The sequence below is a fragment of the Protopterus annectens genome, chromosome 1.part2, assembly GCF_019279795.1.
Source record: "Protopterus annectens isolate FY-2018-M chromosome 1.part2, PAN1.0, whole genome shotgun sequence".
Taxonomy (NCBI): Eukaryota; Metazoa; Chordata; order Ceratodontiformes; family Protopteridae; genus Protopterus; species Protopterus annectens.
In genome coordinates, this window is record NC_056727.1 from 979,107,485 (window position 1) to 979,134,432 (window position 26,948).

The window sequence follows — 26,948 nt, forward strand, 5'->3', positions numbered from 1 at the left end:
GGGGGGGCATACAAACAGTACTAAAAATTGCTCTTGTATAAACTTAGACAGTTGATAGTATAATAGGTCTTGTTTTAGCATGCATTTTTCTGAAGGTTATGAAGTCTGAAACTCAATGTCTGTCATTATTTAGTGACTTCATTCCTAAATGATTTGCCAGAAAAATCACACATTTTATGAGGAACAAACCAAAAATAAGAAGCAAAAATCTATTCATTCTGCAAAAATCTGGACAGTATAGTTCAGCCGGGGCTGTCTTTGAGTTTGCCACACTTCCACCTCACAAAATCGTGGTCAAATGGAGCCTCCACCCTGCAGCCATTCCAATGTCCCATTACTTGGCTATTTCACCTCATTTACCATAAACACTATAATGTGCATACTGCTTTACTTCTGCAATGGTTTGGATTTCATTTGAAAGTTTTATTTTGCATTTTACAGCACAAACACTAATAGACATCTGCTAAACAAAGCAATGCAGTCTCACAATGAAAATAGACGTAGCATTAAAACTTCTCTGCCCTTGAAACTCACATTCATTGAAACAGCATTGACACCCACTTTCAAAGAAAATACGTTTTGACAGTGGCAGATAAACTTTGGTCTGTTTTCAAATCATAGGCCCCTTGCACAGGATACATACATGTGTTCTTTGATACACCTTCCTTCCTCTTCTTCTTTTGGCTTTTCCCGGTTAGGGGTCGCCACAGTGGATCATCTGTCTGCTCATGATTGGCAGTGGAGTTTTACTGTGTTGAGTTGCCAGCCCAGCGCCCAACCTTCCACAGAAGGCACACACACATGCCTAGGGCCAATTTAGAGTGTCCAATCCACCTACAGCATGTCTTTGGGATGTGGGAGGAAACCGGATCACCTGGAGGAAACCCATGCGACCACAGGGAGGACATGCAGACTCCGCACAGAAGGCACTCCAGCTGAGTATTGAACCAGAGAACCTCTTGCTGTGAAGCGACAATGCTAACCAATGCACCACCGTGGCCGCCCCTTTGATACACCTTCCTGATTGTATTAAATTATATTCCTTGTATAATACATTACAGTTGTTAGACAGCATTTTAAATGTATTGTTTTGAACATTTTTTCAGTAAACAAAAAAAACAAAATGCATACACTAATAATAACAAAACTGCCCAATTCAGAACATTTCCATCATAAAAGTCTACTCAAACATCTACCACCCACCAGTATCAGTAAATATGCATAGTGTCTGAAGAAGTAAAAGTCATCTAAATAATTCCATATTAAAGAGATCTGTAACTAATGAAGAGGTTGTTGCTAGCAAACAACTTTATATTTCATTGTTTCATTTACAAATAAAGTGCCTCTTGCACTTGAGGAATAAATTACCTATGTTACATAAAAAAATAAGCTAGTAATATTGAAATAGGGAATGGATGGTAAACTAACAGGTTCATAGTTACTAGGTATCTTCGCCAAAAAGGTCTGCAGCATCCACCCCCTTTACAACACAGTACAGCATCAGCAATGCATCTACATTCTGTGGGAGTAGAACCCACAGCGTTTTGCATCAAAAGAAAGTATACTACCTGTTGTGCTATTAACAATGCAAGCAGACTCAGCATAAGCAGCAGTAAACTTCTCTTCCCCTGCAGCTCTCAGCTCCTTGTAAAATCTACTCGAAACTCAGCTGTCTCTCTCAACTTTGCAGCACAAGAAATCTGGAGAATGCCAACATTTATTGGGGGGGGGGACAAAATCCCAAAAACCAGGGACACATTTTAAACATCGCTTGTATAATATTGGAAAGTTGCTAGAATAAAATGTGCTATCACCATATGTTTCACTGCCAAGTGTTGAACCCAGGACCCTGTGCAAAACAGTCAGAGCAACATACCACTATGCCAAATCAGCTGTTTTGTGAAATATAGGAAGACTGAAACTTAAATGGCTACCATTTAGTGAATTCAGTTCTCAACATAGCTGTCAACCTCTTAGCACAAAACACCTGGAAAAAGCCAGTAATGGGGGAATACAGCCCCCAAACATATTCAGTGAATTCAGTTCTCAACATAGCTCTCAACCTTATCACAAAAAACCTGGACAAGCCAATAATGGGGAAATACAGTCCCAAAAAAAGGACAAATTTCAAATATTCATCTTATAAACTTAGAAAATTGCTAGAATAAAAAGTTTTGTGTTACCATGTACTCACTGAAGAATATGAAGTCTAAAATTCAAATGCCTGTCAATTTTATTTATTTAACATCTGTTAACCAGGAAAGTCTGACTTGGAACAAAGGCCAATTTTCAGCAGAGGCCCAGGGAGAAACACTCCAGACACATGTCTTTGTAACATGGGAGGACAAAAGTTCACCCAGAGGAAACCCACACAAACACAGGGAGGACATGCAGACTTCACACAGAAAGCACCTCAGCCAAGAATCAAACCAGAGAATCTCTAGGTGTGATGCAACAATGCCACCACTGCACCACTGCACCATCAACTATTTAATGAATTAAACATCCAGAAACCACAGATTTTATGAGAAACAGAACAGAACAAAAATATGAGGCAAAAATCTGCAACATTTTCACAAATGTTGGTGGGTAGGGAATTCAGGCTCTTGCTACCTGCACCCAAGGTACAGGCTTCAAGCCTGACGTATTCTCTAACCACCACCAGGTATCCTGAGTTCTTCTCTCTAGCCAAACAAAGAAAAAAAGGATGGCAGAAGCACTCAGTTAAATTCTCTTCACTTTATTTTCAACGACAACAAAGCTTTCAGGTTTATCCTTCTCTCTAGCCACCAGTATAAATCAACTGGGGCATATTACATATGTGCACGCATGCACACACACACACACATGCACACACACACACGCACACACACGCACACACACGCACACACGCACACACGCACACACACACACACACACACACACACACACACACACACACACACACACACACACACACACACTGCTGTGTTCAACAGTACCTGTTTCCTATCTGTCCACACTTCTAAAACAGTATCCCGGTAGTTCTTGGCGCCATAATGCATTCACACACAGTTCCAGTTTCTTGACTCTCCTTCCTTCCTGTTTCTTGGTGCTCGTTCCAAGACTGCAGACCTTGCAGTCCAATCTCATTCCAGTCTATGTGGTTGTAACTGCATAGACTTTTGGTGCATCTGCAGACTGGTGCCCTCTTCCTGAATCTGGACTGGTTAAACAGCAGTCCGGATTCAAGTTTCTAAGCACGCATGCATGCAGTTCGGGATTTTGTCATTTTTGGTTTACAGCTGGGGGGCTGCAGTCCAATATCACGAGCTGCCACTGCGCATCTCTTTGTACTGTTGACTATTCATTAGGTTGATGGAGGTAAATGGCATGTTATAGCATTTTCTGTCTGCCATTACTTTGCTGAAAGAATAAAACTTACATCTTCCATTGGATAACTAGGGTATCACTGTCCCTACAAAGGTGTGATTTTGATGTGTGAAGTAGGATTTTCTTGGTGGGGTCTAGAGATAAGGATGAAGTCTGTAAACATAATTTTTCTTCTTAACAAAGGTTCACATCCAGTGATAGGTGAAACTCATACTGCTTGTTGTCATGTGTCTTTCCTGTGAATGAGTTCCCTTTGCATCTCTCTAAGCCTCTTCTGTTTTATCAGTTGTAGTGCTCAGCAGTTGCATTAGGTCTAACAAGCAACTGTAGTATGCCATGTTAAATGGCATTTCATGTGTTATTACATAATGCAGTGAGTGTTTGCCTTACACCTCACTGTACACCCAGTTAACTTGTGATTTACCTTAAAGCATGTCTTGTATGTAGTAGGTGTACTTGTGATTTACCTTGAAGCATGTTTCATATGCAAAAGATTATTTCAGTAGGTATTACATACACAATTTTGCCAGGCAACATATTTACAGTAGTCATTCCTTGGTATTTTTAAAGCCGTGATGAAAAGTTAATATAATAATCACATTCTGACACTCTGCAAAATCATTTGCACACTAGAGTCAAACCCTGCTTCAACTCTGCTTTTTCCTTTAGTTGTGAGAGTTTACAACTTGTGGCACAAACAAAGCTAGGTTAACAGGTGGATTTTCCCGACTAAGTACTGTCCAGAATGCAGATGGATGTGCATCACTGCTAAGCCTGTTTGTGCAGTAGAAGGCACACCAAATGTAGTGTTTCACTGTTTCTTTCAGCAGCAAACTCAGTTTGCTCACAGTGTACTCTCATGCAAATGGGGAAGGCAAGCACAATACTTCCTTTCTGATTTGAGCTTTGGAGATAACATTGAAAGGCGTAACAAAACATGTCTAGCATATGTATGTAACATGTGAAGATAAAACCAATATGTTTTAAATGTAATCAGAATCACAAAATTTCCTCTGTGATTATTATTTCTTCAAAGGTCGACAAGGAGCATCACTAAACACCAGCAAACATTGGTACTTCACAGTCTAAATTCAACACATCAAATTCTGCACATGCATGTGCTACTACTTTGCCAACATCCGCACAAATGCATTTCTCAGCACTGAACTTTAAGAAGTGATTTGAAACAAAAATAAATTTTGCTAGTGGATAATATTACTTCATTACATGGACATTGTGTAATTTACTTATGTGAAGTGCTGTGAACTGTGCGGTTAATTGACCAATTAATTCTGGACAGGTGGGTTTGTGCTGCAGCACTGACAGTTACAAATGATATACAACCACATACAACCTTATCACACAGAAATCACCATTATTATCCCTCCTGCACTGAACAGTAAATATTACCTGGTATTGACAGTCTACAGTGACCATGTATGAGTACATAGTATTGCTAATATTAGTTCCATTCATTAAGGTTCACATACCATCATCATAACCTGATGAGCCATGAATGATTCATTGTCCATCCTGTGTTTCATAAGTGTGTGTGTCTCATATATATAAGACAGGTAGGTACATATAACTCTCAATTCTGCAATATGCATTAATGACGACATAAGTCAGCAGCATCTATGTATTATTGATAATAGCATTGACCTTACTTTGTCATATCAGCAAATATGGATTTGCACAAAACCTTCAATATTACAATATCTTCTCTGACACATGAGACATTAATCTTATCTTCACTGCACTATCAGAGTGTAAACTCAGACTTCTGCAGTGGCTCTTGCATTAATTATCATATCCTCTATATTGCATAACTATATAGGTAGGGTTTTCTCATCTCACAGCAGTCAAAGTGTGTGTGTGTGTCTGTGTAGAGTTGTGCAAATATGATCTTAACTACTGTTATCCACAATACAGTAGTAGCATGGAGTTAATTATACACTGCAGGGTGAGTCCACATTCATTTCTAAGCCTTCAAACAACATCATCTTCTCTGCAACACCACATTGATGCCATCCTGTATAAAGTGCACTCTCGCACTATGAAAGTCAGACTTCTGCAGTGGCACTTGCATTAAGTACTGTGTTCTCCAGATTGTATAGCTAGATAAGTAGGGGATCTAATCTCACAACAGTCAACGTGTGTGTGTATGGAGTTTTGCAAATATGACTTTAACTACTTCTGTCATACCTCTCAACTGTCCAGATTTTGGCCTCATATTTTCAGTCTGTCATAAAATTGTGTTTTTTTCTGGCAAATTATCAAGGATTGAAGTCATAAAATAATGACAGACATTAACATTTCAGACTCCATACTCTTCATAAAAGTCATGTTAATGCAAACCTATAATTCTATCAATCTTCTAAGTTTGTAAGAGCAATATTTAAAAATTGTCCCTATTTTTGGGCCTTTGTCACCTCATTATTTATGGCTTTGTCCAGATTTCTTGCACTAAGAGGTTGAATTAACTGACTTCTGTCCATAATACAGTAGTAGCCTGGAGTTCATTTTACACTGCAGGGTGAGTCCACATCATTGGCAGACGCTTCTCCCAACATCAACTTCTCTGCAACACCACATTAATGACATCCTGTATAAGTGCACTCTCACACTGTGAAAGTTAGACTTCTGCAGTGGAACTTGTGTTAAGTACTGTGCCCTCTAGATTGCATAGCTAGATAGGTAGGGATTTCTAATGTTTCTAGTCTCTCAACAATCAACTTGTCTGTATGATGGTGGGTCCATTGCATCACTTGAAGATTAATTCAACAAGTGTGCTCATTTGACTCACACTAGTGATAAACATTTATATGGTTACATCAATCCCACATCCCCTTTTCAGTCTGTCCACAAACTCATGCCGTATGCAATAAACTGATGATGTCATCATTTCAATTACAATTATACTCTCACACCACTAAAACCAGACCTCTCCTGTGGTGCATGCATATAATGCACTAGTTTGTAGATTGTGTCAGTCAATAGGTAGGGGATTTAAATGCAGCAGTGAAACTCTCCTGACTGTTGTGTGTGTGTGAGTGAATGGAAATAAATTTCAGAGTGTCTTACACCTCTTAGTATTGACTACATTTAGAATTGCACATAGCTGTAGAAATCATTTTTGCACACACATCTCCTTCACATGACACAACTTATGTCATCCTTTGAAAGATGGAGTATGGCTCATATTCAATCAGATGTCTCCTGTGATGTGTGCATGTAATACACTTGTTTGTAGACTGTGCCAGTACATAAATAGGGAGTTTTAATACAGGAATGAATGTCATTTGCATGTGTTTCTTCCTCTTATTATGCAGATCAGGCTACAACTACATATACGATGTAACACTTTTTAGTGGAAACATGAAGGTAATACACAATGGTGATATCATACATTGGAATGTGCAGTGCCACCATTGTCAAATAAATCTGTGTGTGCTTGTGGTTCAGCAAACCTTCATTAGCCTACGATATTAGGTATATATTTCAGATCCTGACATAAGTCCTTACACTCAGCGTACATGTTGTTACCAGTGTTGTCACCCACATGTGCTATGTTCATGTGTAGATGTTTCCTGTTACAAGAGTTTATTCTACATCTCCTTTAGAAAGGCTGTATTTAAGACTGATGCTGTCATTTGAATAGACCATCATTCCATTACACTTGTAGTGAGACACCTCCTCAAGACTGAGGATACATGATGTAATGTATGTTGTTGCCTAAGTAAGGCATGTGTTCCAATACAAAATTATATTCACATTGTACATAACTGTTGTTCTACCATATAGTGACAATGACAGGGGGCTCCAGGTGTGTTTGGGTATATCTAGCATCAGGCAATGTTGTCTGATGTACTGTAAGAATCGTTCTAAGTAATTACAGAGACACATATTTATTGATTCAAACACATGATCTTTTTAAGTAATTACATGGAAACATATTCTTTGATTCATACACATGATGTAATGCTTTCACATAACCACGAATATTACAATTGGCATTACATTGATCCCACTATAATGTTGATTTTATTAACTGTTAGGCAAGTGTTCTAAACCAGCACTGAGTGACTGTAAGCTTTTGTGTCCTTGACTGTTATGCAGGAAAGGCATCTGCCACAATTATACTTTGCACATTTAGGGAGGCTGAGGCCTCCCCAATCAATTTTAGAGATTTAATTTATGGACAGCTAAAGAACAGCTGATTGAATGACTTCACACTTGTGGAGGTCAACAACGGTGATATCCGTTTCACTGTGGTGAATGCAATTAACAGCCTTCTTGTCACTAGGAGTTGTACAGCCTGATGTTGAATTCTAGCACAGAGATTCATATTGTGAGCATACTGACATCACACAACAGCCATTATATCACATCAGTCTTATCCCTTGATATGTTACATGAACACATTTGAAAATACACATTTGTTCTGCCAATGTAATGGTGAGAGTGCTACCTTGGCACATGCATTGAATACTGTGATATACATGAGTGTGCTCCAGTTCTTTGGTGGTATGTGTACAGACATACAGAGTACCCATCCTTGACAATGGCACAATAACATAGGACTGATCACAACTGTGTCACATAAGCATACTCAATTGCCGTTAAGTCTTTCATGCTGATATGACATTCATTCTCAGGGATCCTTTCTTAAGTCACACATTAATTTCATTTGTCACAATACCCATTGCTACCGCCTGTGGCAGATGCCAACAATACACAACTCTAGGGAATACATTGCATCATGGTGTGGAGCTTTTATCTGTTCTTGTCTGTTGTACAATAGCAATGTCAAGCAGGAGTGCATTATGCAATGGTATTATGACCGGCACACTCTGTTCCCACACAGACCTACATATGGCATGCACAACTATTACAATATTTAGGTGCACAATTCCCAACAAGGGTGATCCTTCTCATTCATGTGTTAGGCCTATTTCTGCAGTGTACACAGTTAATGCACAGGTCAGTGTTGACATTGATGGCATGGGTTCAAGTCTTGCAAAAGGAGACTTTTGCTTCTGTGTCATTCCTATTGCTCAATGTTACAGTGACAAAATGTTCACTGTGCAGATATCTCATTATGTGTGTACTGTCTCAACTCAGTATGTCAGTGATATTCAAATGTCATACAATTCCCCTTTGTTACAGTGTGACTTTGTATAACTGTCACATCCTATATCATGTCTGCTTTTATTTACTTACATTTGCTCAGGAATCATTTCCACCATTAATTATTCTGACATATGTACTGCAAAACTTTATTATTACAAATTTGTCTTTGTGACATAAACACCTTCACATCAATTATCATACTAGAATTTGAACATTTACCCTCCCCCTCTTAGATCTTTCTGTATACATCTGTTTGTGTTCTGTGCACATTGTCCTCAGTACACTTATCCTGTCTGGTAACCCATGTATTGTAGTTGCCCTTGCCATAACCCCACCCCTCTTACTTATTTCTGCATGTATATGTTTCATTTATGTGCACAGAACCTGCCTGTGTACAGCATGCATTATTTACCTTATACAGCTCTTCTTGTTTTCTGCGTGAACACGCTTAAGAGGTTTGCCCATAGACAAGCTTGTTTGTTTATTGTGTGTGCTCATGTTGCTCAACATGGTTTCCAGGGCACCAACACTGTCGCTACCCATGGAAACGTGCTTGTATGTGTGTTAGCGTGATGATCAGCATGCATATGCATTTGGCACTGCTGGTCATGTTAGCATGTAAACATTGTATAGGCTTTGCACGAAGCCTACACAATTGTTCATGAATCCCAGGGCCATTCTTTTTCTGTTTAGTTCTGTGGAGAAATGCTGCACAACCTGGACATCTATACCTCGAATAACTGCACACTTCTCAGTTCTACCCTTTTCTATCTTGGAGTTATACACTTCCTATAACCATAACCCTCTTCCAGACATTACTCCTTTAAGGTGTTGAAGTGAAACTTGCACATTATGTGGTGTGGTCAACCAATCTGTTTGCTCCTTCTTTCCATCCTCAGTAAATAATCTATATTCATATCCAGTTTAGGTGAGACCTTAAAGGTCCTTTTTACTTTGGTCACCATAGGGTCATTGAAGTTTGCCTCCAAAACATTTTCTCACATGTCAGAAAGTTGTTGATGATCTTACATGCTCTGTTAACTGTTGCATCCATTTTCACATTCAGAAGCGTGATCCTTATAGTCAGGCTATCTGCTTCTTTCTATATCTCTTTTTGACTTTAACCCTGTCCTTCTTTAAGCTTTAATTGTTTAATCTCTCCTTAATGCCTTCATGCCTAAAGTCTCCATCACCATTTATTCATAGTGGCTTTTCTTAACTTCTGTTATTTCACTCACTGTCCCATCTTCTATTTTCTCAGTTTGCATCTCACTAGAAACTCTTTAAATATGAAACAAATTTAGAGAGCTGGAAAGAGTGCATTTGTGCAAAGCCATGTCAGTTTTTGCTGGCCATGATCAGCTGATGACCTTTGGCATTATCTAACCATGAATGACAGTACATGACTGATTTGCTGCTGAGATCCCAGTGGCTAGAGTGAGACTTGGCACCACCAAGTCTATGTCTATATTATTTCTCTAGAAAAGACTGGACTGATCTTTTCACGTTTGTTTTGGGGGTGGGAGCTGCCCCTAATAGGGGGAGTTCATGTACCTTGAGATCATGTTTGTGAGTGATAGAAAAGAGGAGTATTAGACTATAATGTACTATTTTAGCAGCTTGAGTCTTGCAGGTGCATAAACAGTTTGAGGTGATGAAAAGGAAATGAGTTCTCAGACAAAGCTGCTTCCCCATCCTCTTCCATCATCATTAACAATGGGTAGTGACTTAAAGCATAACATTTCATGTACAATAGCAGAAATGAGGAACTCAGTTTTTTTTTTTTGGCAGGTTCACTGAGCTTTTTATTTGTGACAGAGTGAGGAATCTGGAAATATGAGAGAATCTTGGAGTAAAGATACCACTTCTTGGGTCATGAGGAGCCAGCTGAAGTGATCTGAGCCTGTTATAAGGCTCCTCTCAATGGAACTGTTTCAAGTACATTCTACTGAAAAAAAAGCTATGGTTCAGATTGCAAGACATGTTGTTGGAGGGATTATAACATTTGACTGGCTTGAGAATGCCTGAGGATCCACCAGCATTAGCTTGAAACTGTGCCTGGAGAAAGGGAATCTTGCTCTGCTTAGTGTTCTTTGCCTGTAACCTTCACCATGTGAAGGAAAAGGAAAGGGAAGGGAACAACATATGTGAAGCTCTACTGTACAGGACTGAGGTACAGTGGGGACTGAGATTTTGCTCTCTTCCTCATTGTAGTGCAATCTCAGAGTCAGTATATATAATTAACAAGGAGCCGGGGAGCAGAGGGGAGTGCCTGGCTGGAAAAAAGTAGATTTTGGTTTTCGAGTAACCAGGCTCGATGCTCTAACATTCACTCTTTTGCACATTCAAACTTTCATCATATATATATATATATATATATATATATATATATATATATATATATATCTATCCTGTGACTTGATGTATTGGCATATCAGTCCATGTGACCCCTGGCAACACCAGAACTAAGCAATGCTCTGACTGAGCATTGTGCTGTTTGCACCACTTAGCAGCTACTTATAGGTTCATGTTTCTGCTGAATTTGCTTTCCACACATACAGGGGAATAGGGTGGAGTCCAAGGCAGTACAGGAAATCCCGGACGAGCCTCCAAATGTAGCACACCCACAGGTGTAGCTGAAGAGATATGGGTTCCTTCCTACCTGACTCTGGTGACACCCCTATTAGGCCCAACACACTAAGGTGGCAAGAGGGACATATTTTATTCTAGGTGACACATCTAGTTTAAAAAGGCAATAGCACAACCATAAACAAATTATTTCAACAGTGCACCAGTTAGCAATAAGGCAAGGTGAGATATGCATGCAATGAAAACATACATTCACCCTCTTCACCAGAACTCAACAGAAGAAGGTCTTGACATTCAAACATGCACAAAGAAGGCAATATCAATGAGCAGTAAAGCTTTATAATGCAGCAATTCAAACACGGGGAAAAAATCCAATGTCTTTAAGCAATAAAAGAGTCATAATACAACAATACAGATATGAGAAAATGCAATGTCATTGAGCAGCAAAATTGTTGAAGGCAGCAGTACTAACACGAGCAAAATGCAATGTCATTGAACAATGAGAATTTATAGTGCCACAATACAAATATGAGAGAATATGATGCCATTCAGCAGTACTAACACCCTCTACCCCATTGATCAATTCTAACAGACCAACTATGAAACATTCTATTATACCTTGTTCACTGGCCAGTGACTACTTACAGTCTTGCTCCCGGCATGATGGGGCCAAAGTTGGAGCTCATATGGATCCCAGTTATTTGTAATCCACAAAGCATTAAAGGGTGGGACCACAATCTTATAAAAATATAAAATGATGGCCAGAGCCGCTCACCACTCCATCAAGAATATCCTAGTGACCAGGCGCTGTGGTTCCTGTGATTAAAAAGTAGAAAATCACCTACCAGAACTCTGGTAATCATTTATGGCTTCTCTGTACTAGGCCCAAGGGGACTCCTTTTCTTGCTGAATCATAGCAGGCGTGGAACTACTGGTATCAGTCTTCCCTCCTTCAGCTAGTGTTCCAGAATCCTCTTTCACTTTCGAAATTGTCTTTTATATTCCTGAAAAGGAGCTCCACCTTGTGGTGTAATAGAAAACTACAGTCTATTACTTCTACATGAAATACAGTGGGAGCTACATTTATAGATATGGGTCAGCTTAATATTGTTGACTGTATAGTCAATCAACATCTGTTTAGCCGACAAATTTTGGTCAACTAAACAGATGGTTGACAAGCGAGCAAGACTGCAAAATATTCCACATAGGGAAATATGCCCTTTCCCCACTATTGTTTGATCTTGGAGTTAATATTTATAATAAGCAGGGGGTGTGAGGGGACAGGGGGCTTGCCCCTGCAAAAATCATGTTTTAGTTTAAGTTTTTAAAGTTTGTTTTGCATATGCCAAGATTGTGAAGTCTGCAAAGTCATTGTTTTCTGGTCAACTTTGTGAATGTCATTGTTTGGGTGTTTTGATAAATGGCCGTACCCCTGTATGCATACACACACACACACACACACACACACACACACACACACACACACATGTTTTTATATATATATATATATATATATATATATATATGTGTGTGTGTGTGTGTGTGTGTGTGTGTGTGTGTGTGTGTGTGTGTGTGTGTGTGTGTGTGTGTGTGTGTGTACAGTACTGAGTTATAGGTATACCCCATGTCTCAATGGATGCCAGTGTTACCTAGGTTTACTGATCTACACATTACAAAATGTGATTAAATAATGCATACTGTGTCGCAACAAGTTACAGACTGCACCCCTGACATGCAAGGATAGCACTTGACACATTCTCTCAAGGTTAACCCTGTAGAGAATGTAACTAATTCACTGAAAGTTATGCAGGTAGCATTAAAACAAAACAATATATCTTAGGATGCTGTTGTTCAACAGCTTCTTCCCACTAAAGTGGAGATCAGGGCGATGCCACTGATCCATACACCAAGGCCTACCTGAAGCCATTATTAAAATACATCTTAAGTGATACTGGCCAACCACGTTTTTAAATTAACCATCATGTGCACCCAGCTGCCTGCCGATATAATCCCAAAGCGGGGGAAAAAACAAGATCATTGTGTTGTTTATGCATTATGTGCGATTCCTTCTCCTTGAATCAAACATGGCTATGTAATTAGGTCAATGAGCAACAGTGACTGTATGAACCTCAGCAAGGAGTAGTAGTATCACCATATGTGTTTTGGAACTGTGAGTAGCACATCTTCACAAAATGCAGTTGTGCAATGAACAGCCATCTAGAATGTCTTGCACATGCATTGTGAAATGTCATCATTTGACATGTGTCCCATACATAAGCTGTCTAGAAATACTCTGATGGGCAAAGTTGCATAACTAGTTGATTTAAAGACATTCATACTATAAACATGTATTTCACTAAAACATAGGTAAAAAGGTACAAGTTTACATCATTTGGTAATATAATATATGTAATATATGTACATAGTTTTTAGAATTTTAGAAAATATATACATTTTTATAATGAATTGACATTTGATTATAGTGTACTTAATGCTTAAGTTAATTAATTTATATAAAATAATAGATGTATATAAATTTTATAATTGCATTTTAAGTATTTTATATAAGCATACACACATGTTTATAGTAGGTAGGCTGGTGTGGGCAATAGGGAACATAATATTTTTTAATTATTTTTTAATTGTTTATGTTAGTGAATGTGGTGTTGTAATATGTATTGTTTGATTTGGAAAGCAATTAATTAAGACAAAGGAAATGACATCATGATGACACCATTATTTGAAAGTTTAAAATGAACAGAATGTGTTAGGTCTTTGTCTGATGAAGTATAATATTGTATTATATGAAAGCGCTCCCAATACGTATTTTATTATTTGTGGAATAAACGTAATTATTCTAGTTGGTCGTTTGTTCTTGGGTCACCTTTCGACACAGTGCTTCAGTGTTTTTCAGTTTGTCTTTTTACTTTTTGCTGTTCATTTGGTAATGTGTCACCATTTTATTCACAGTTTAATGGAAAAATAGGCACGACAATACATTTTGGAAGGTTACTTCCTGTGCTATTTACATATCTGAATTTTGCTGGTAAAAGTGTATATTTTTCATTTTGACAACTGTTTTCATATGTCATAGGACTGATATAACAGTACTCAGGTTTGACAGGTATATTGGTATGCTCTAACAATGGGCTACCGTGCCTAGTAAGGGTAGTTCTAAACATATCCAATATAGCTGCAGTTCACTGTATGTTACAGAGAAAGTTACCCTTTTCATCACAGAAATGTGTATTGAAGGTGTACTCACAATTATCGCACAAAAGACATTTCTGCCTACAACCATGTTTTAGGTCTACAATGATTTGCAGGTGAGGGGAGACTCAGGGCTAGCAATGTAGTTTAAAAATGGTCAGTAATGGAAACAGAGGTAAATGGTATGACAGATAGTTCTTTCAAGGTGTATGAAAGCAGGATCTCTTTTCTAAGGAAACTAATTTAACTGCATTTTTGTTAGATGGGTAACATGACTTTGTAATATGCTAGATCTGGTTTCTCCAGTGATTATGTTACAGAGACATTCAACCATGGCTAACATATGGGTAGAAGTACCTTTGGCTGTGTTTCAGACAGCCAACAACATGACCTATAATCCCCTTCCCTTCTCCTAGTTCTGAAATTCACACCCAGTCATTTCTCAGTTATATGCAAAGGTTGTTCACTGCAACATTATCATGCACCATATCTCACCTAACTATTTTAAAGGCTAGCAGAAGCTGTAATGAATTTCTATGTTGCAACATACCAATATGCACTTGTGTGAAACAGGTACTTTTACACTACCTGGATGCCTCAATATTCATAATCACAGTAAATATGTGGCACTGCATTTCCTATGTTTATGCACCTCGTCATGTCCAGAGGACAACTAGTCAGGTAGAGGCTGGAAAATTTCAGAACTGCAGAAGATGTGATCCTATTGCAAGCCCTCTGTCAGCATGATGTGTGTCTTTGGGTACAGGGAGACACAAGCTAACACTTACAGAATAAGGTGAGGCAGCCCTTGCTGCAGGACATCAATAGAATGGGAGGGCAGAACATGCCAAAGGACTGTGTCACTGGCACCTCATTTATACACTTGGGTGAGCCAAGTGCAAAGTATGACAGATTAAAATTGAGCAATGTACCCTAGCGATGGCCTATAGGGTTCACTAGGCTTACGGAGCTGGAAGAACTCTTCTTGTCTTTATCTGGAGGTGATGCACCATGCATTCTGCCTGAAGGTGGTCAGAATGATGAGGTCAGGACCCCCAGACTCTCAGTATTTTTGTGTGTAACAGACTAGACTGATACTACATGGCAAGGTTTGCCTATATACTGTTTTAGACATACAGAGCATAGTATAATCAAGTCGGCATGGTGTATATTTGTTTTCACAGTCACCTCAGGCCTGCAACAATGTTTTGCCTCCACTGAAAGTTAGGTTGCGTACAACATCATTTCCTGAATGAATACCCTGGTTTGCATGCCATATGAGCATACTAGTAGTATATGTCATTGGATTCACCATGGTGTTCTATGTGGTTTGCATTCAAAGGTAACACTGGTGGAAGAAGTGATTTAATGTCAAAGGATGGACAAAGGGCTGATATTAGCACCACAACTGCATCCAACAATGAATAAACTGACAGGCTGCGGAACAATAGCATTATGCATGTCATTCTTGGGTGGAGACACACTCTCCACACAAGGTGGAGATACATCCAGAAATACTGTGAACAATGTGATTGTATGGGATCCAGCATCCCAAAAGGGAGAGGAACCTTCTATAGATAATGCTGTCATAATCACTTCCCCTGTGTCAGAACAGGTAGGTTTACATGTTTACATTGCTTCTGATGTGGTCATACCTACCAAAGACCAGTGTCCTAGGGGCAGGTTACAGCATCATAGTTCCCATTTGATCAGTGAGATGAGGGCAGCACTGGTGATAAATCAAAAGATGCACAGGAATGTCATCCAGGCACAGTCTGCTGACACACAGTGTGCATTGGATCTGGAGAGTGAGCTACATGATATCCATAAGGACATTAGCCTTCACCTTTGTCAGCTCTGTCTAGATATGGAGTACAGACATTGGGAAATTATGGGTACTATGAAGGCTCTGGTGGGACACCCTGTTGCAGTTAGCATCTCTCTAGTTAACATGCCTATGCCATCATGGGTGGCAACACTGACTGGATCATTTGCAAATAGAGTTGGGTATGTATCTGTGGTGAACATGTACCAGGGTCTTTGTTGCGATTATAAGCTATAAAGTCCAGCAATCCTTGTCATGGGTGTACATGGTGAACTGCATCCAGGTCCAGGTCACATAATGTAATCACATCCATATCAAAGGACGTTACAAGCCCTGGTAACCCCTTAGAGCAGACTGCATACAGGTCCAAGTCACACAGTGGCATCCCATCCCTCTCAGTGGAGGTCACAAATCCTAGTACACCCTGACAGCACCCTACATACAGATCCAACACAGTGGCATCCCATCATTATCAGAAGGGTTACAAGCCCTGGTAACCCTTGTCAGCATAATGCAAAACTTGGTCTAGGTCACATAGTGGCACCTCATCCATGTCCCAGCTAGCAACACCCTACATCTAAGTCCAGGTCATGCAGTGGCATATAATCTGTGTCACAAAAATTCACAAGGCTTCTCACTCCAGGCAGTCCTACACTCAAGCCACTGTGCCCCCCACCTTCACCTCCTGTGACATGTTTCCCTTACCTCTAGCATGTGGTCTGTGCCCCATTCAGTTTGGATTGATAGTCTATTCTGTCTTCTTTTCCCTATGTAAATGATGATGACTTTCATTCACAACACCCTCCATCTTGTGTGTTATTGAAATGATGCATGATGCTCATTGTGATCAGTGATACAATGGTCTCTATAATCTAACAGCAAAACTGCATATATCATGTGTAGTCTCTATGACACTGTAATTTTATGACTGCCATGGCCTATAGCTGTCAACCAGACATTGTGGTTTTACCAGCACCACCATATACTTTGCCTACCACACTCTAGTGGTGGTTCTTCACACATTTTTTATCCTGCTATACCTCATTGTCCTTTCTTGCTGCTACTACTGTGATATCTGGGACAGGTCCTATTGCAGCCATACAGTACATCTGAACAGCTTGTTTCTGCATCAGGTGGATGTAAAAGATTCACTGCACCTATCAAAGAGAGAAGTGGAAGTTCCCCAATACCCTGGCCAAATTTCCTCTAGTAGTATAAATACTACCTAGGCTCTCACCTAAAAAGAGGCTGCTAGCCTAGTGTAACTAATCTAGTCAACAAAGGTTAAATATAAAAAATATAAATATAACCATGTTGTGCAGCATGGCACAGACAGCAACCAGCTTGTTAGTTGCGACAAGGGAGTACAGCAGTGCTCCACCAAATGTCTCAAGACAACAGAAGTATGCCTACAGCAGACCAAAGCCATTTACTTGTATTCTGGGACTCAACATGGGCAGTGTTGAAGAGCATTTCAGACAGTTTTTGGACTGCAGACAGGAGTCATAAGTCATGGATCCAGGGGGTGGGGGCATATAGCATCACTTGCAATGCAGACCAAATTATATAATTTTAAGAGTGAGAGTAATAGCTACATGCAGTTTCTGTATGATTAAACACTTTAAACAATAAGCCTCCACCTACCAACCATAAGGCCTTGTAGGAAGTCTCCTCACTAGAAGGTATGATAGAGGTGAGATGCAGGCCTGCACATACATGGACTCCACAGGAACACCATGTATTCCCCTATATTCAGCATGTGGGAAATACATGTCTACCAGACTCATTACTATGTCTCAACAGTCACATAAGTTGTCACATACCTGTTGGTCAGTCATACTGTGGTATATCAGCCACCATCTAAGCCTTTGTTGTTCCTACAGTTTGCCATAACACACAACCAAAACAGGGCCAGCTGCAGCACCAATAAGCAAATGATGCTGACCACAAACTGCTGCCACTGCTAGCATTTTGCTGGTATGCAACTCTGTAATTTCGTGCATGCAGTGCATCTTTGCAGAATCAGGCAGAAAGGTACACAAGCTGCTGTACGCACTGCAATGAATTGTGACATTCTTTTGCCTACCTGGATTTTCATGTCATTACTGCCTGATTTGGTTCCACAAATTTCTTCACATCTTTTTTATGCATACATTTGCGTATACTGCATAATGTGCAATACAGGGAGATGCACTTCTTTAGGAAAAGAAGTTATGTACTGACCATAACATTCCATCTGTGTTGTCCATTTTCATTCTTCCTCAACCATTGGATTCGGATCCGATCCTCAGATCCAACTTGGCCGTTAGTATAGCTCATGGCCAACTGAAACTCTGAAGCTCCTCCCTTCCCATAATGCATCAACTCCTAACATACCTCAGATCTTGTCTGCCAGAGGACATAAATACTACATATTTGAATAATGTTCCTAACAAAGGAAATACATGATAACAAAGGTTGGGGTTGACAAGTGGGGAGTTGAGGAAGAATGAAAATGGACAACACAGATGAAATATTATGGTAAGTACATAACTTCTTTATCTGATGTCAATTTTCATTCATTCCTCAACCAATGGGACAGAGACCCCAGCTACCTGATATCCAGGTGGACTCCAAGGAAGGATGTGCCTGAGTACAGTTGAACCAAAGGTTATTCTTCCCCTCGAGACCAGATCTAATTTGTAATGAGTAATAAAAGTATGATGATTAGTCCAAGTAGCAGCTGCACATATGTCATCCATGGAATGATTGGATAAAAATACTGATGAAGTTGCCATAGATCTTATAGAGTGACCTCTTAAAGGTTTTGGTAATGAAATGCCAGATTTATTATAGATAAAGGCTATGCAATCCATAATCCATCTTGCCAATGTCACCTTTGTTACAGATTTGCCCAATTTGGTATCTGCAAAGGATATAAATAATTGATCAGATTTTCTAATATCTTTTATTCTGTGTAAGTAGGAACACAGCTGTCTATGGACATCAAGTAAATGTAATGTAGTCACCTTTGTTTTCAAATTTTGAGAAGAAAATGGGCAAGTTAATAGACTGATTGACACTGAATTCTGACACCACCTTAGGAAGGAAGAAAGGGTTAGTTCCTAATGTAACCCTATCCTTATGGAAAATCAAGTAAGGAGGTTTAAAGGATACCATTTGAAGTTCTGAAATTCTCCTGGCAGAGGTAATAGCCACTAGAAATAAGGTCTTCCTGGTTAAAAATTTAAGATTACATTTTGCAACTGGTTCAATGGGGGAATGGATTAAGGCCTGCAGAACAAGGTTCAAATCCCATGGAGGAGTAGGATCTTTGTAAGGTGGATCTAAGTAAAATAGTACCTCTTAAGAACTATGCATATCTTAGTAGAAGCTAGGGAAGAATTATCTCCTATATGAAAGTTAAAGATTGCTGCCAATTGAACTTTAATTGTAGAGGAGCTAGCTTCTCATTGAAAAGTTCTGCCAAAAACTCTAATACAGTCTATGTAGGGGCTGAAAAGGGATTGGCATGTTTTTGATGTGCCCAGCAAACAAAGATCTTCCACTTACTCTTGTAGATTTTCCTAGTGGAGCTTTAAGGGAAGACATAAGTATATGACAGACAGGAAATGACAGCATAGGTTGTCTGACTATTAGTGGAAGTGGAGAAACCTTGCTGTTAGCTTGAGGTTTTAGATGGCTGGATGAATCATGCCTGTTGGGTGAGACAGTAGGTCTGGAATCGGATCCAGAATCCAAGTGGGTAAAGACAATGAGGCCAAAGGAAGGGGAATCAAACCTGTCGAGGCCAGTAGGGTGCAATGAGTATGACTTTGCTCTTCAGCCTTGCAGCTTTCTGTAGGAATTTGGGAATCAATAGGTTGGTAGATAAGCACAGAGAAGACCAGAGGGTCAATCATGGAACAGAGCATCCCTTGGTGATTCTCCCATCGGGGCAATTATGGCAAAGAAGCTGCTGAGCTTGTTTAGGGGAGATGTAAAAAGATCACAGAAGGCTGGCCCCATTGACAGAAAATTGCCTTTGTCACTTTTTTGTTTAGAGACCACTTGTAAGGTAGAAGAATGAACCTGCTCAATTCGTCTGGTATCATGTTGGACTTCCCCGGAATGAGTGCCACTATCAGAAAATGGTTAGATGAGATTGTCCATTGCCACACAAGGAATAAGACCTGGTTCCTCCTTATTTGTTGATGTATTAAACTACTGACATATTGTCCATTTTGATCACAATTGTTCCCAGAGGTAGAGCATTCTGAAAGGCTTGCAAAGCTGAAAGGACTGCTGTAATCTCCAGAACATTTAAATGCAAATTGTCCTCTTTGGGGACCAGGTGCCTTGGACTGTTTTCCCAAGGAAGTGCTCCCCTCCCCACCAAATATGGGATCTGTCCATGGTCACTATGGCTTCAGGTTGAGGAGGAATGAACAGCCAGCCTTGTAAAAGCTGGTCTAACCTTATCCACCACCAAAGGTACTTCTTGCATGTCTTTGTGATCCTTATTTGAACTGACATCCTCTGATAAAGACTTGACCATTGGGACCCTAGCATCCACTGAAGAATTATAAAATATCTTGCCAGGGGAACAAGAACTATGGCTGCTGACATTGACCCCAATGCTTGAAGAATTAATTAGGCTGAAATTCTGGTGTTGTGAATCATTTTTGCAATCGGGAATCTTAAAGTTTGTACTCTGTTTAGGGGAAGTGATGCTATTACAGATACTGCATTGAAATGTATTCCTATGAATTCCAGTGTTTGAGATGGATGCACCTGAGATTTGTTGTAGTTTACTGTGATTCCCAGAAGGGAGCAAGTTTAGAGTACCAGGTCTTTCGCTATTATGAGTAGATGCCTGGTCGGAGCAGTAATGAGCCAGTTGTCTAAATACTGAAACACCCCAAATCCCTGCAGTCTCAAGTGAGATGCCACCACTACCATGCAATTGGTGAACATCCTGGGGGCTCTGGTGAGACCAAAGGGCAGAGCTCTGAACTGGCAATGACTGGCTCCCAGCCAGAAATGTAAGAGCCTTCTGGACTGCCTGTTAATTTTTATGTGATAGTACAGATCTTGAAGGTCTATCGAGCACATCCAGTTGTCCTTGCCTAGAAAAGGCAGGATGGACTGAACAGTGACCATCCAAAACTTTTAGTGTTGAACTGACTTGTTCAAGTTGCTGAGATCCAGAATTGGTCTCCAGTTCCCTATTTTCTCTGGCACTAAAAAAGAGTCTTGAGTAAGTTGCAGATCCTTTCTAGTCTGGTGGGTCCTCTTGGATGACTCTTTTCTAGCAGCTTTTGTATTTCTGGTGCTGCTGCTTTCCTCTTATTGGGTGGAACATCCGGTAACTTTTGTGTGAATGGAGGTGGAAGGGAAAAGATAATTATATAACCTCTGGAAATAATCCTCTGCACCCATGTGTCTTTTGTGATATCTAGAAAGGCTCTCTGGTGCAGGAATAAATGAACCCCAATAACCTCCATAGGGGACAATCTGGCCTCCTTTCAGGAGCGCAGGTAGGATCTGTCAGAGAAGGAATATATAGACCCTTGGTTTTGCAGACCACCTTTGTCGCATGACTGTTGTCTTCCCTTAGTGCTCCCCCCTCTGCCTCTGGGAGAACCATCTCCATGTGGATCTTGGAAAGGAACCCTGAGATATTTTGAACCATATCTTCCATCCATCTCGTTGATTCCTAGAAAAGGTCCTTTGGTGGGTTGAAAAACATACTTCTACAGCAGAGAGAGAGAGAGAGTGTGTTTCCATCCTTCTCACACCTGGAGAGTGTGTCTTTCACTTTTGGGTCAAACAAGAAGGATCTGTCAAAAGGGGCACTGATGAAAGATCACATGAAAGGCTCCACAAAATCACACAAGTGCATCCAAGCATGTCTCCTTATTGTAATGCCTGAACCTGCCACCCATGAGGTACCCTCAGCTGCATGAGAGATCATCCTCATGGGCGAATTTGAGATAGATGGAAGGGTTACCAACTGCAAGGCTACCATAGCTTCAGCATCTGCAGTAGTGGACCCTGAAAGAGTATTTGACAATTCCTTAATCAAATCTCTTTGTAATCTTGTAAAATGTACCAAGTAATTCAGTGACCTAAGGGCAAAGGTCTCTGCAGCATACACAAACTTCCCAAAACTGTCCAAAGCCCTGGACTATTTATTAAGGGGGAATGAACAGTGGAACTTTGCTCCGCAAGTTCCTTCTCCATGGCCACTGCCATGACCATAGCATCTACAGGTACTCCCTTGCTCCAGTGTTCCCTTCCTGTTGGATGTGCCATAATTTGGTCTGGTCTCCTGGGTATGGGTTCAACTGCATCAGGTTTCTTCCACTCCTGTTGAGAGATCAAATTAATGAGCTCATCAGTGGACGAAGTTATCTAGGAGGTACACAGGCTGGATCCAAATGCCTCCATAAACTGATTCCTCCAGGGAAGGATTTGGGAGGACAAACCACCCCTGTTGCTTGAAAATCTCCAGAATGTCTCCAACTGAGACATCTTTGGGTGTGATCTGGGGGATCCTTCCCCTTTGTCAAAATTTACATCTTCTGTGATAGATTTTTGATGGAAATTTAAGGGCCTCCTTTTGCACTTTCTCATCCAGGGTAACTCCTCGGTGAGATGTTCTGGGGAAGTGTCAGAAGAGAGGGTAATACCCTGCTGGGTAGACTGGAGGTGTTGGACTGGTTGTCCCTATGAAGTTGAATTTCAAGGCTCTTAGCGCATATACACATGGGATGTAGAAGCTAGATCTGAGACAGAGAGACCATCCATCTTGCCAAAGCAGAGAAAATTCTCTACCTAACCTTGAAAGCAGACTGTCCCTGGGAGAAGGAAGCCAATGGAACCCAGAATCCATGCTTCTGTCCCATTGGCTCCATCTGCTTTAAAGGAAATTCACCTGAGATAGAGGCCAGAGCCGAGCTGTCCAGTGCCAAGGCTCTGAGGGGCAGAGACAGGTCTGAAAACTTCTGAGTTGACTCCAATACTTTGGATCCAACTGGGACACTATGGCTCTGAGCCACTTGGCTCTGAACTCATCAGAGCCAGGGCATACAGAGAACCTTTTGGATTGGAGGACACCAGTACTCTCGTATATAAACCAGATGGTCTCGGCAAACTCAGATCCAAGAACTCCGAAATGAAGTGTCAGATTGGAAAAGGAGCTAGTACAAGAGGGGCAGATATAGCTAAGGCTTCTTGACCCTAGGGGTTCAGAGGCAGGAGAACCCCCATCTATATCTGCAACTCCACCAACAGAAACTTTCTCATCGTTCTATCCACATTGGTTTCAATGAAACTCCTGAAGAATCAGAAGAAGCAATAGTTGGTGACTTGGACCACCACCTCTCAAGGAAGAGAGACAGAACTCTAGAAGGAACTGGGTCTATAAATGGGGAGTTTCGGACCCGAGGAAATACTCTGACCTGAAGGCATTTTAGGGGATGTTGAAGACATCTTGGAGTTGGATGGCTTCAGATCACATTTGGATTTTTTGAGACGAGGATCCATAGAATATGGAGTGGGAGAACCCACCTTTTTCGGGGACTTTTTTGGACCGTCCTTGAAAACTATTTGGGGGGGGGGCTCCAGATTTGGCTTCTGAGACAGAAATCAGAAGAAGATCTTTTAATATTAATTTGTTTTTTCTGTCCACTATAATGCACAAATTAAAACTTTGACATATTTCACAATTTACATTAGGGTGATCTGAGCCCAAGCAAGCAGGAGACGCAAAGATCAGGGGCATCAGAACAAGGCAGCTTATGGCCACATTTTTCACACTTTTTAAAGCCTTTTTCAGACATCCTAAACAAAGACTGTAACTAACAATGAAGAAGATAGATACATTTTTTGAAGGGAAAGGAGGAAGAAAAAAGGAAAAAGGATAAACAAGTACCAATAGTGGTACTAAAGAGTACACAAGCATGTAAAAGGTAAAGTTATACAAAGAGAAAGGACCTTAAGGCTTACAGACATATCAGCAATGGTAAAAGAAAATACTCATGTTTGTTTGTCTTTTAGGCTTTTCCCGGTTAGGGGTCACCACAGCGGAACTCTGGTCCGCTAATGATTGGCAGTCAATTTTTTATGGTGCCAAGTTGTCAGCATGACACCCAACCTTCAGTGAAGGCATGCCCATTCATGCATGTCTTTTGGAGGCCACTTGACCATGGGGAGGACATGTAGACTCCACACAGAAGGCACTCCAGCCGAGAATCAAACAGGAGAACCTCTTGCTGTGAGGTAACAACGCTACCGCTGTACCACTGACTTAAAGAAGAGATTTGGGAGTAGAAATTTTGAGGAAAAATTCACGTATTTCACATTTCTCTTAATATAATCCAAAGCGAAGCTGACCACGTCTATAAGTGCAAGCGGCAAATGAGATCTGAGGTATGTTAGGGATTGGTGCACAGGGCCAGCCTTTGGTCAACTGGTGCCCTAGCCAAAAGGGCTTTACAGTAACTCCCCCCCCCCACCAGCACATGGTGCCCCCATCCTGGTCTACCTACACCTTACAGATTACTTTTTTCTTGCTTTTTTTCACAGTTTGTCTTACTTTTCAGTTTTTTCCTGTATTCATTTAACATATTTTAAAGAAACTATTTCTTTACTACAAATAAAATAAATACTGGAAAAGCGCCTCTGTTAGAGTGGTGCCCTAGGCAGCTGCCTAGTTGGCCTATGCCTAAGGCTGGCTATGTTGGTCCATTATGGGTAGGGAGGCGCTCAAGAGTTTCAGTTGGCCATGAGCTATTGTAATGGCTGAGTCAGATCCGAGGACCGGATCTGAACCCAGCGGTTGAGGAATGAATGAAAATTGACAATATCAGATCCTGTGTCTTTGAAATGTCGCATGCTGTCCTTTGCCATTAACTATGCCAGCTGCTGCAGCATGAAACGCAATTTGTTTGCAAATTATATGCACTATGTTTTCAATGTTACTAATAAAAGCATGCAGGGAAAAGTCTGTCTACCCTGTTGCTAAACATACCATACGTGCATTACCATAAGCCACTTTTAAGTCTTTCAATGTTTTAACCATAATGTATTTACTTCTGTTTGCAAATATTTGCATCACGCATAATTAATTGTACTTCTGCTTGGAGATAGTTTTTGATCTTAATTATGATGACTTAGAATAGTACTTCTAAGATAGTAGCAAATTGTGTTAAATCAACATGCTACACATCAGAAAATGTTTGTGTATTAACATGTAATTATAATCTTATTATGAAAATTATCACAATAATCTAGAAGATGAAATTTTAAGGACAACAGGACATGGGTTCCTTAAGATTTAATTCATGTCCAAGGTGTTTGAAAGCAGTTGCTTTATATCTTAAATATATCTTACAAAACATCTAAACTCATATCCAGTCAAAGATTTTAAATTTCTGGATCCTGGGCTCAGTTTCAGTGGCCAAAATATAGTTTGTGGCTTCAAAGTTAAATTCTGAATCCCTGTAAATGTGTTAAGTAAACGTTTGCCTGATGTATAAAAACTTAATTTTTTTTCAATTGTTTTTCTCTTTTTGTTTTAGGGGTTGCTTGGATGTATATACACAACTCTTAAGGTCACAGACTGGAACTGCAAAATAACCATATATGATGTGGACTGCATATCTGATACACCATCATTGTCTGCAACAAGCATGTGAACTAACTTTGATAAAGGCACACCACAAAATCTATAGTCTTCCTTCTAGTACTAAATGAATTACCATGTATGGTATTTATAAGTTCACAAAATGTGCTTGAAAAGGATGTTATTTCCATGACGCTTTCTAACTAAATGTTGTGTTTTGAAGGTTTTTAGTTTACTCTTTATTTGTCTCTGTATTATAAATATGCGCAGGTGAATAAATATATACATTGGTACTGTAAAATTTAATATAAGTAATTTTTTGTTTGCATATCCAATGGTACATGGCATGCCTACTACCTTTGGGAAACAGTTCCTTTGCAGATTGGAAGGTCAGTGGACCACCACTAACGTTTTGACTACAGTGCCATTAACACACATGCATTAGTCTAAATTGCTCAGATGTTAAATAATAACTGGTATTAAGAGGATCAAACTTTATTCATTCAAATTAATGTATTGTTTCTGTTACATTTACAAATAACCCTCCAGAAAATTAAATCTGGTGAACCAAGTGCAAATAATTTTTATAGTAAATTGGATGATGAGGGTGGCCGCTGTGGTGCAGAGGTTAGTGTTGCTGCCACATAGCAAGAGGTTCTCCGGTTCAATCCTCGGCTGGGGTGCCTTCTGTGCGGAGTCTGCATGTCCTGCCTGTGGTCGCATGGGTTTCCTCCGGGTGCTCCAGTTTCCTCCCAAAGACATGCTGTAGGTGGATTGGACACTCTAAATTGGCCCTAGGTGTGAGTGCAAGTGTGTGTGTGCCTTCTGTGAAAGGTTGGGCACTTGACTGGCAACTCAACACCATAAAACTTAACTGCAAATCATGAGTGGACAGGTGATCCACTGTGGCGACCCCTAACTGAGAAAAGCCAAAAGGAGAAGAAGTAAAATTTGATGATGAATGAATGATTTTTTATCCTTTCCACCACTGTAGCCTTATAACCTGATTTAAACAGTATGATTTCTATTAGTAGCTTGTTAAATATGAGGGCATATAAGACTTAAATCAATCATTACTTTAAAAGTATTAGTAGTAGGGGTGAAAGGAACCAATGCCAATTTGTAATGTATAATGTTTACATAGGTTTTTATATATTCATACATGTACATACATATTTTAGATGGGATTTAGCAAGGTTGTAGGAATAA

General features: G+C 40.1%; 1 protein-coding gene across 1 annotated transcript in view; it reads left to right on the forward strand.

The window, feature by feature from the left end:
• SYNC (syncoilin, intermediate filament protein) overlaps nucleotides 1-26,414 on the forward strand; it is a 372,167-nt gene extending 345,753 nt beyond the window's left edge. The window contains exon 4 of the mRNA XM_044059938.1: nucleotides 25,696-26,414. Coding sequence (XP_043915873.1) covers nucleotides 25,696-25,753 — 58 coding nt within the window. The 3' untranslated portion in view covers nucleotides 25,754-26,414. The remainder of the gene's footprint in view (nucleotides 1-25,695) is intronic.
• The last annotated feature ends 534 nt before the right edge of the window (nucleotides 26,415-26,948 follow it).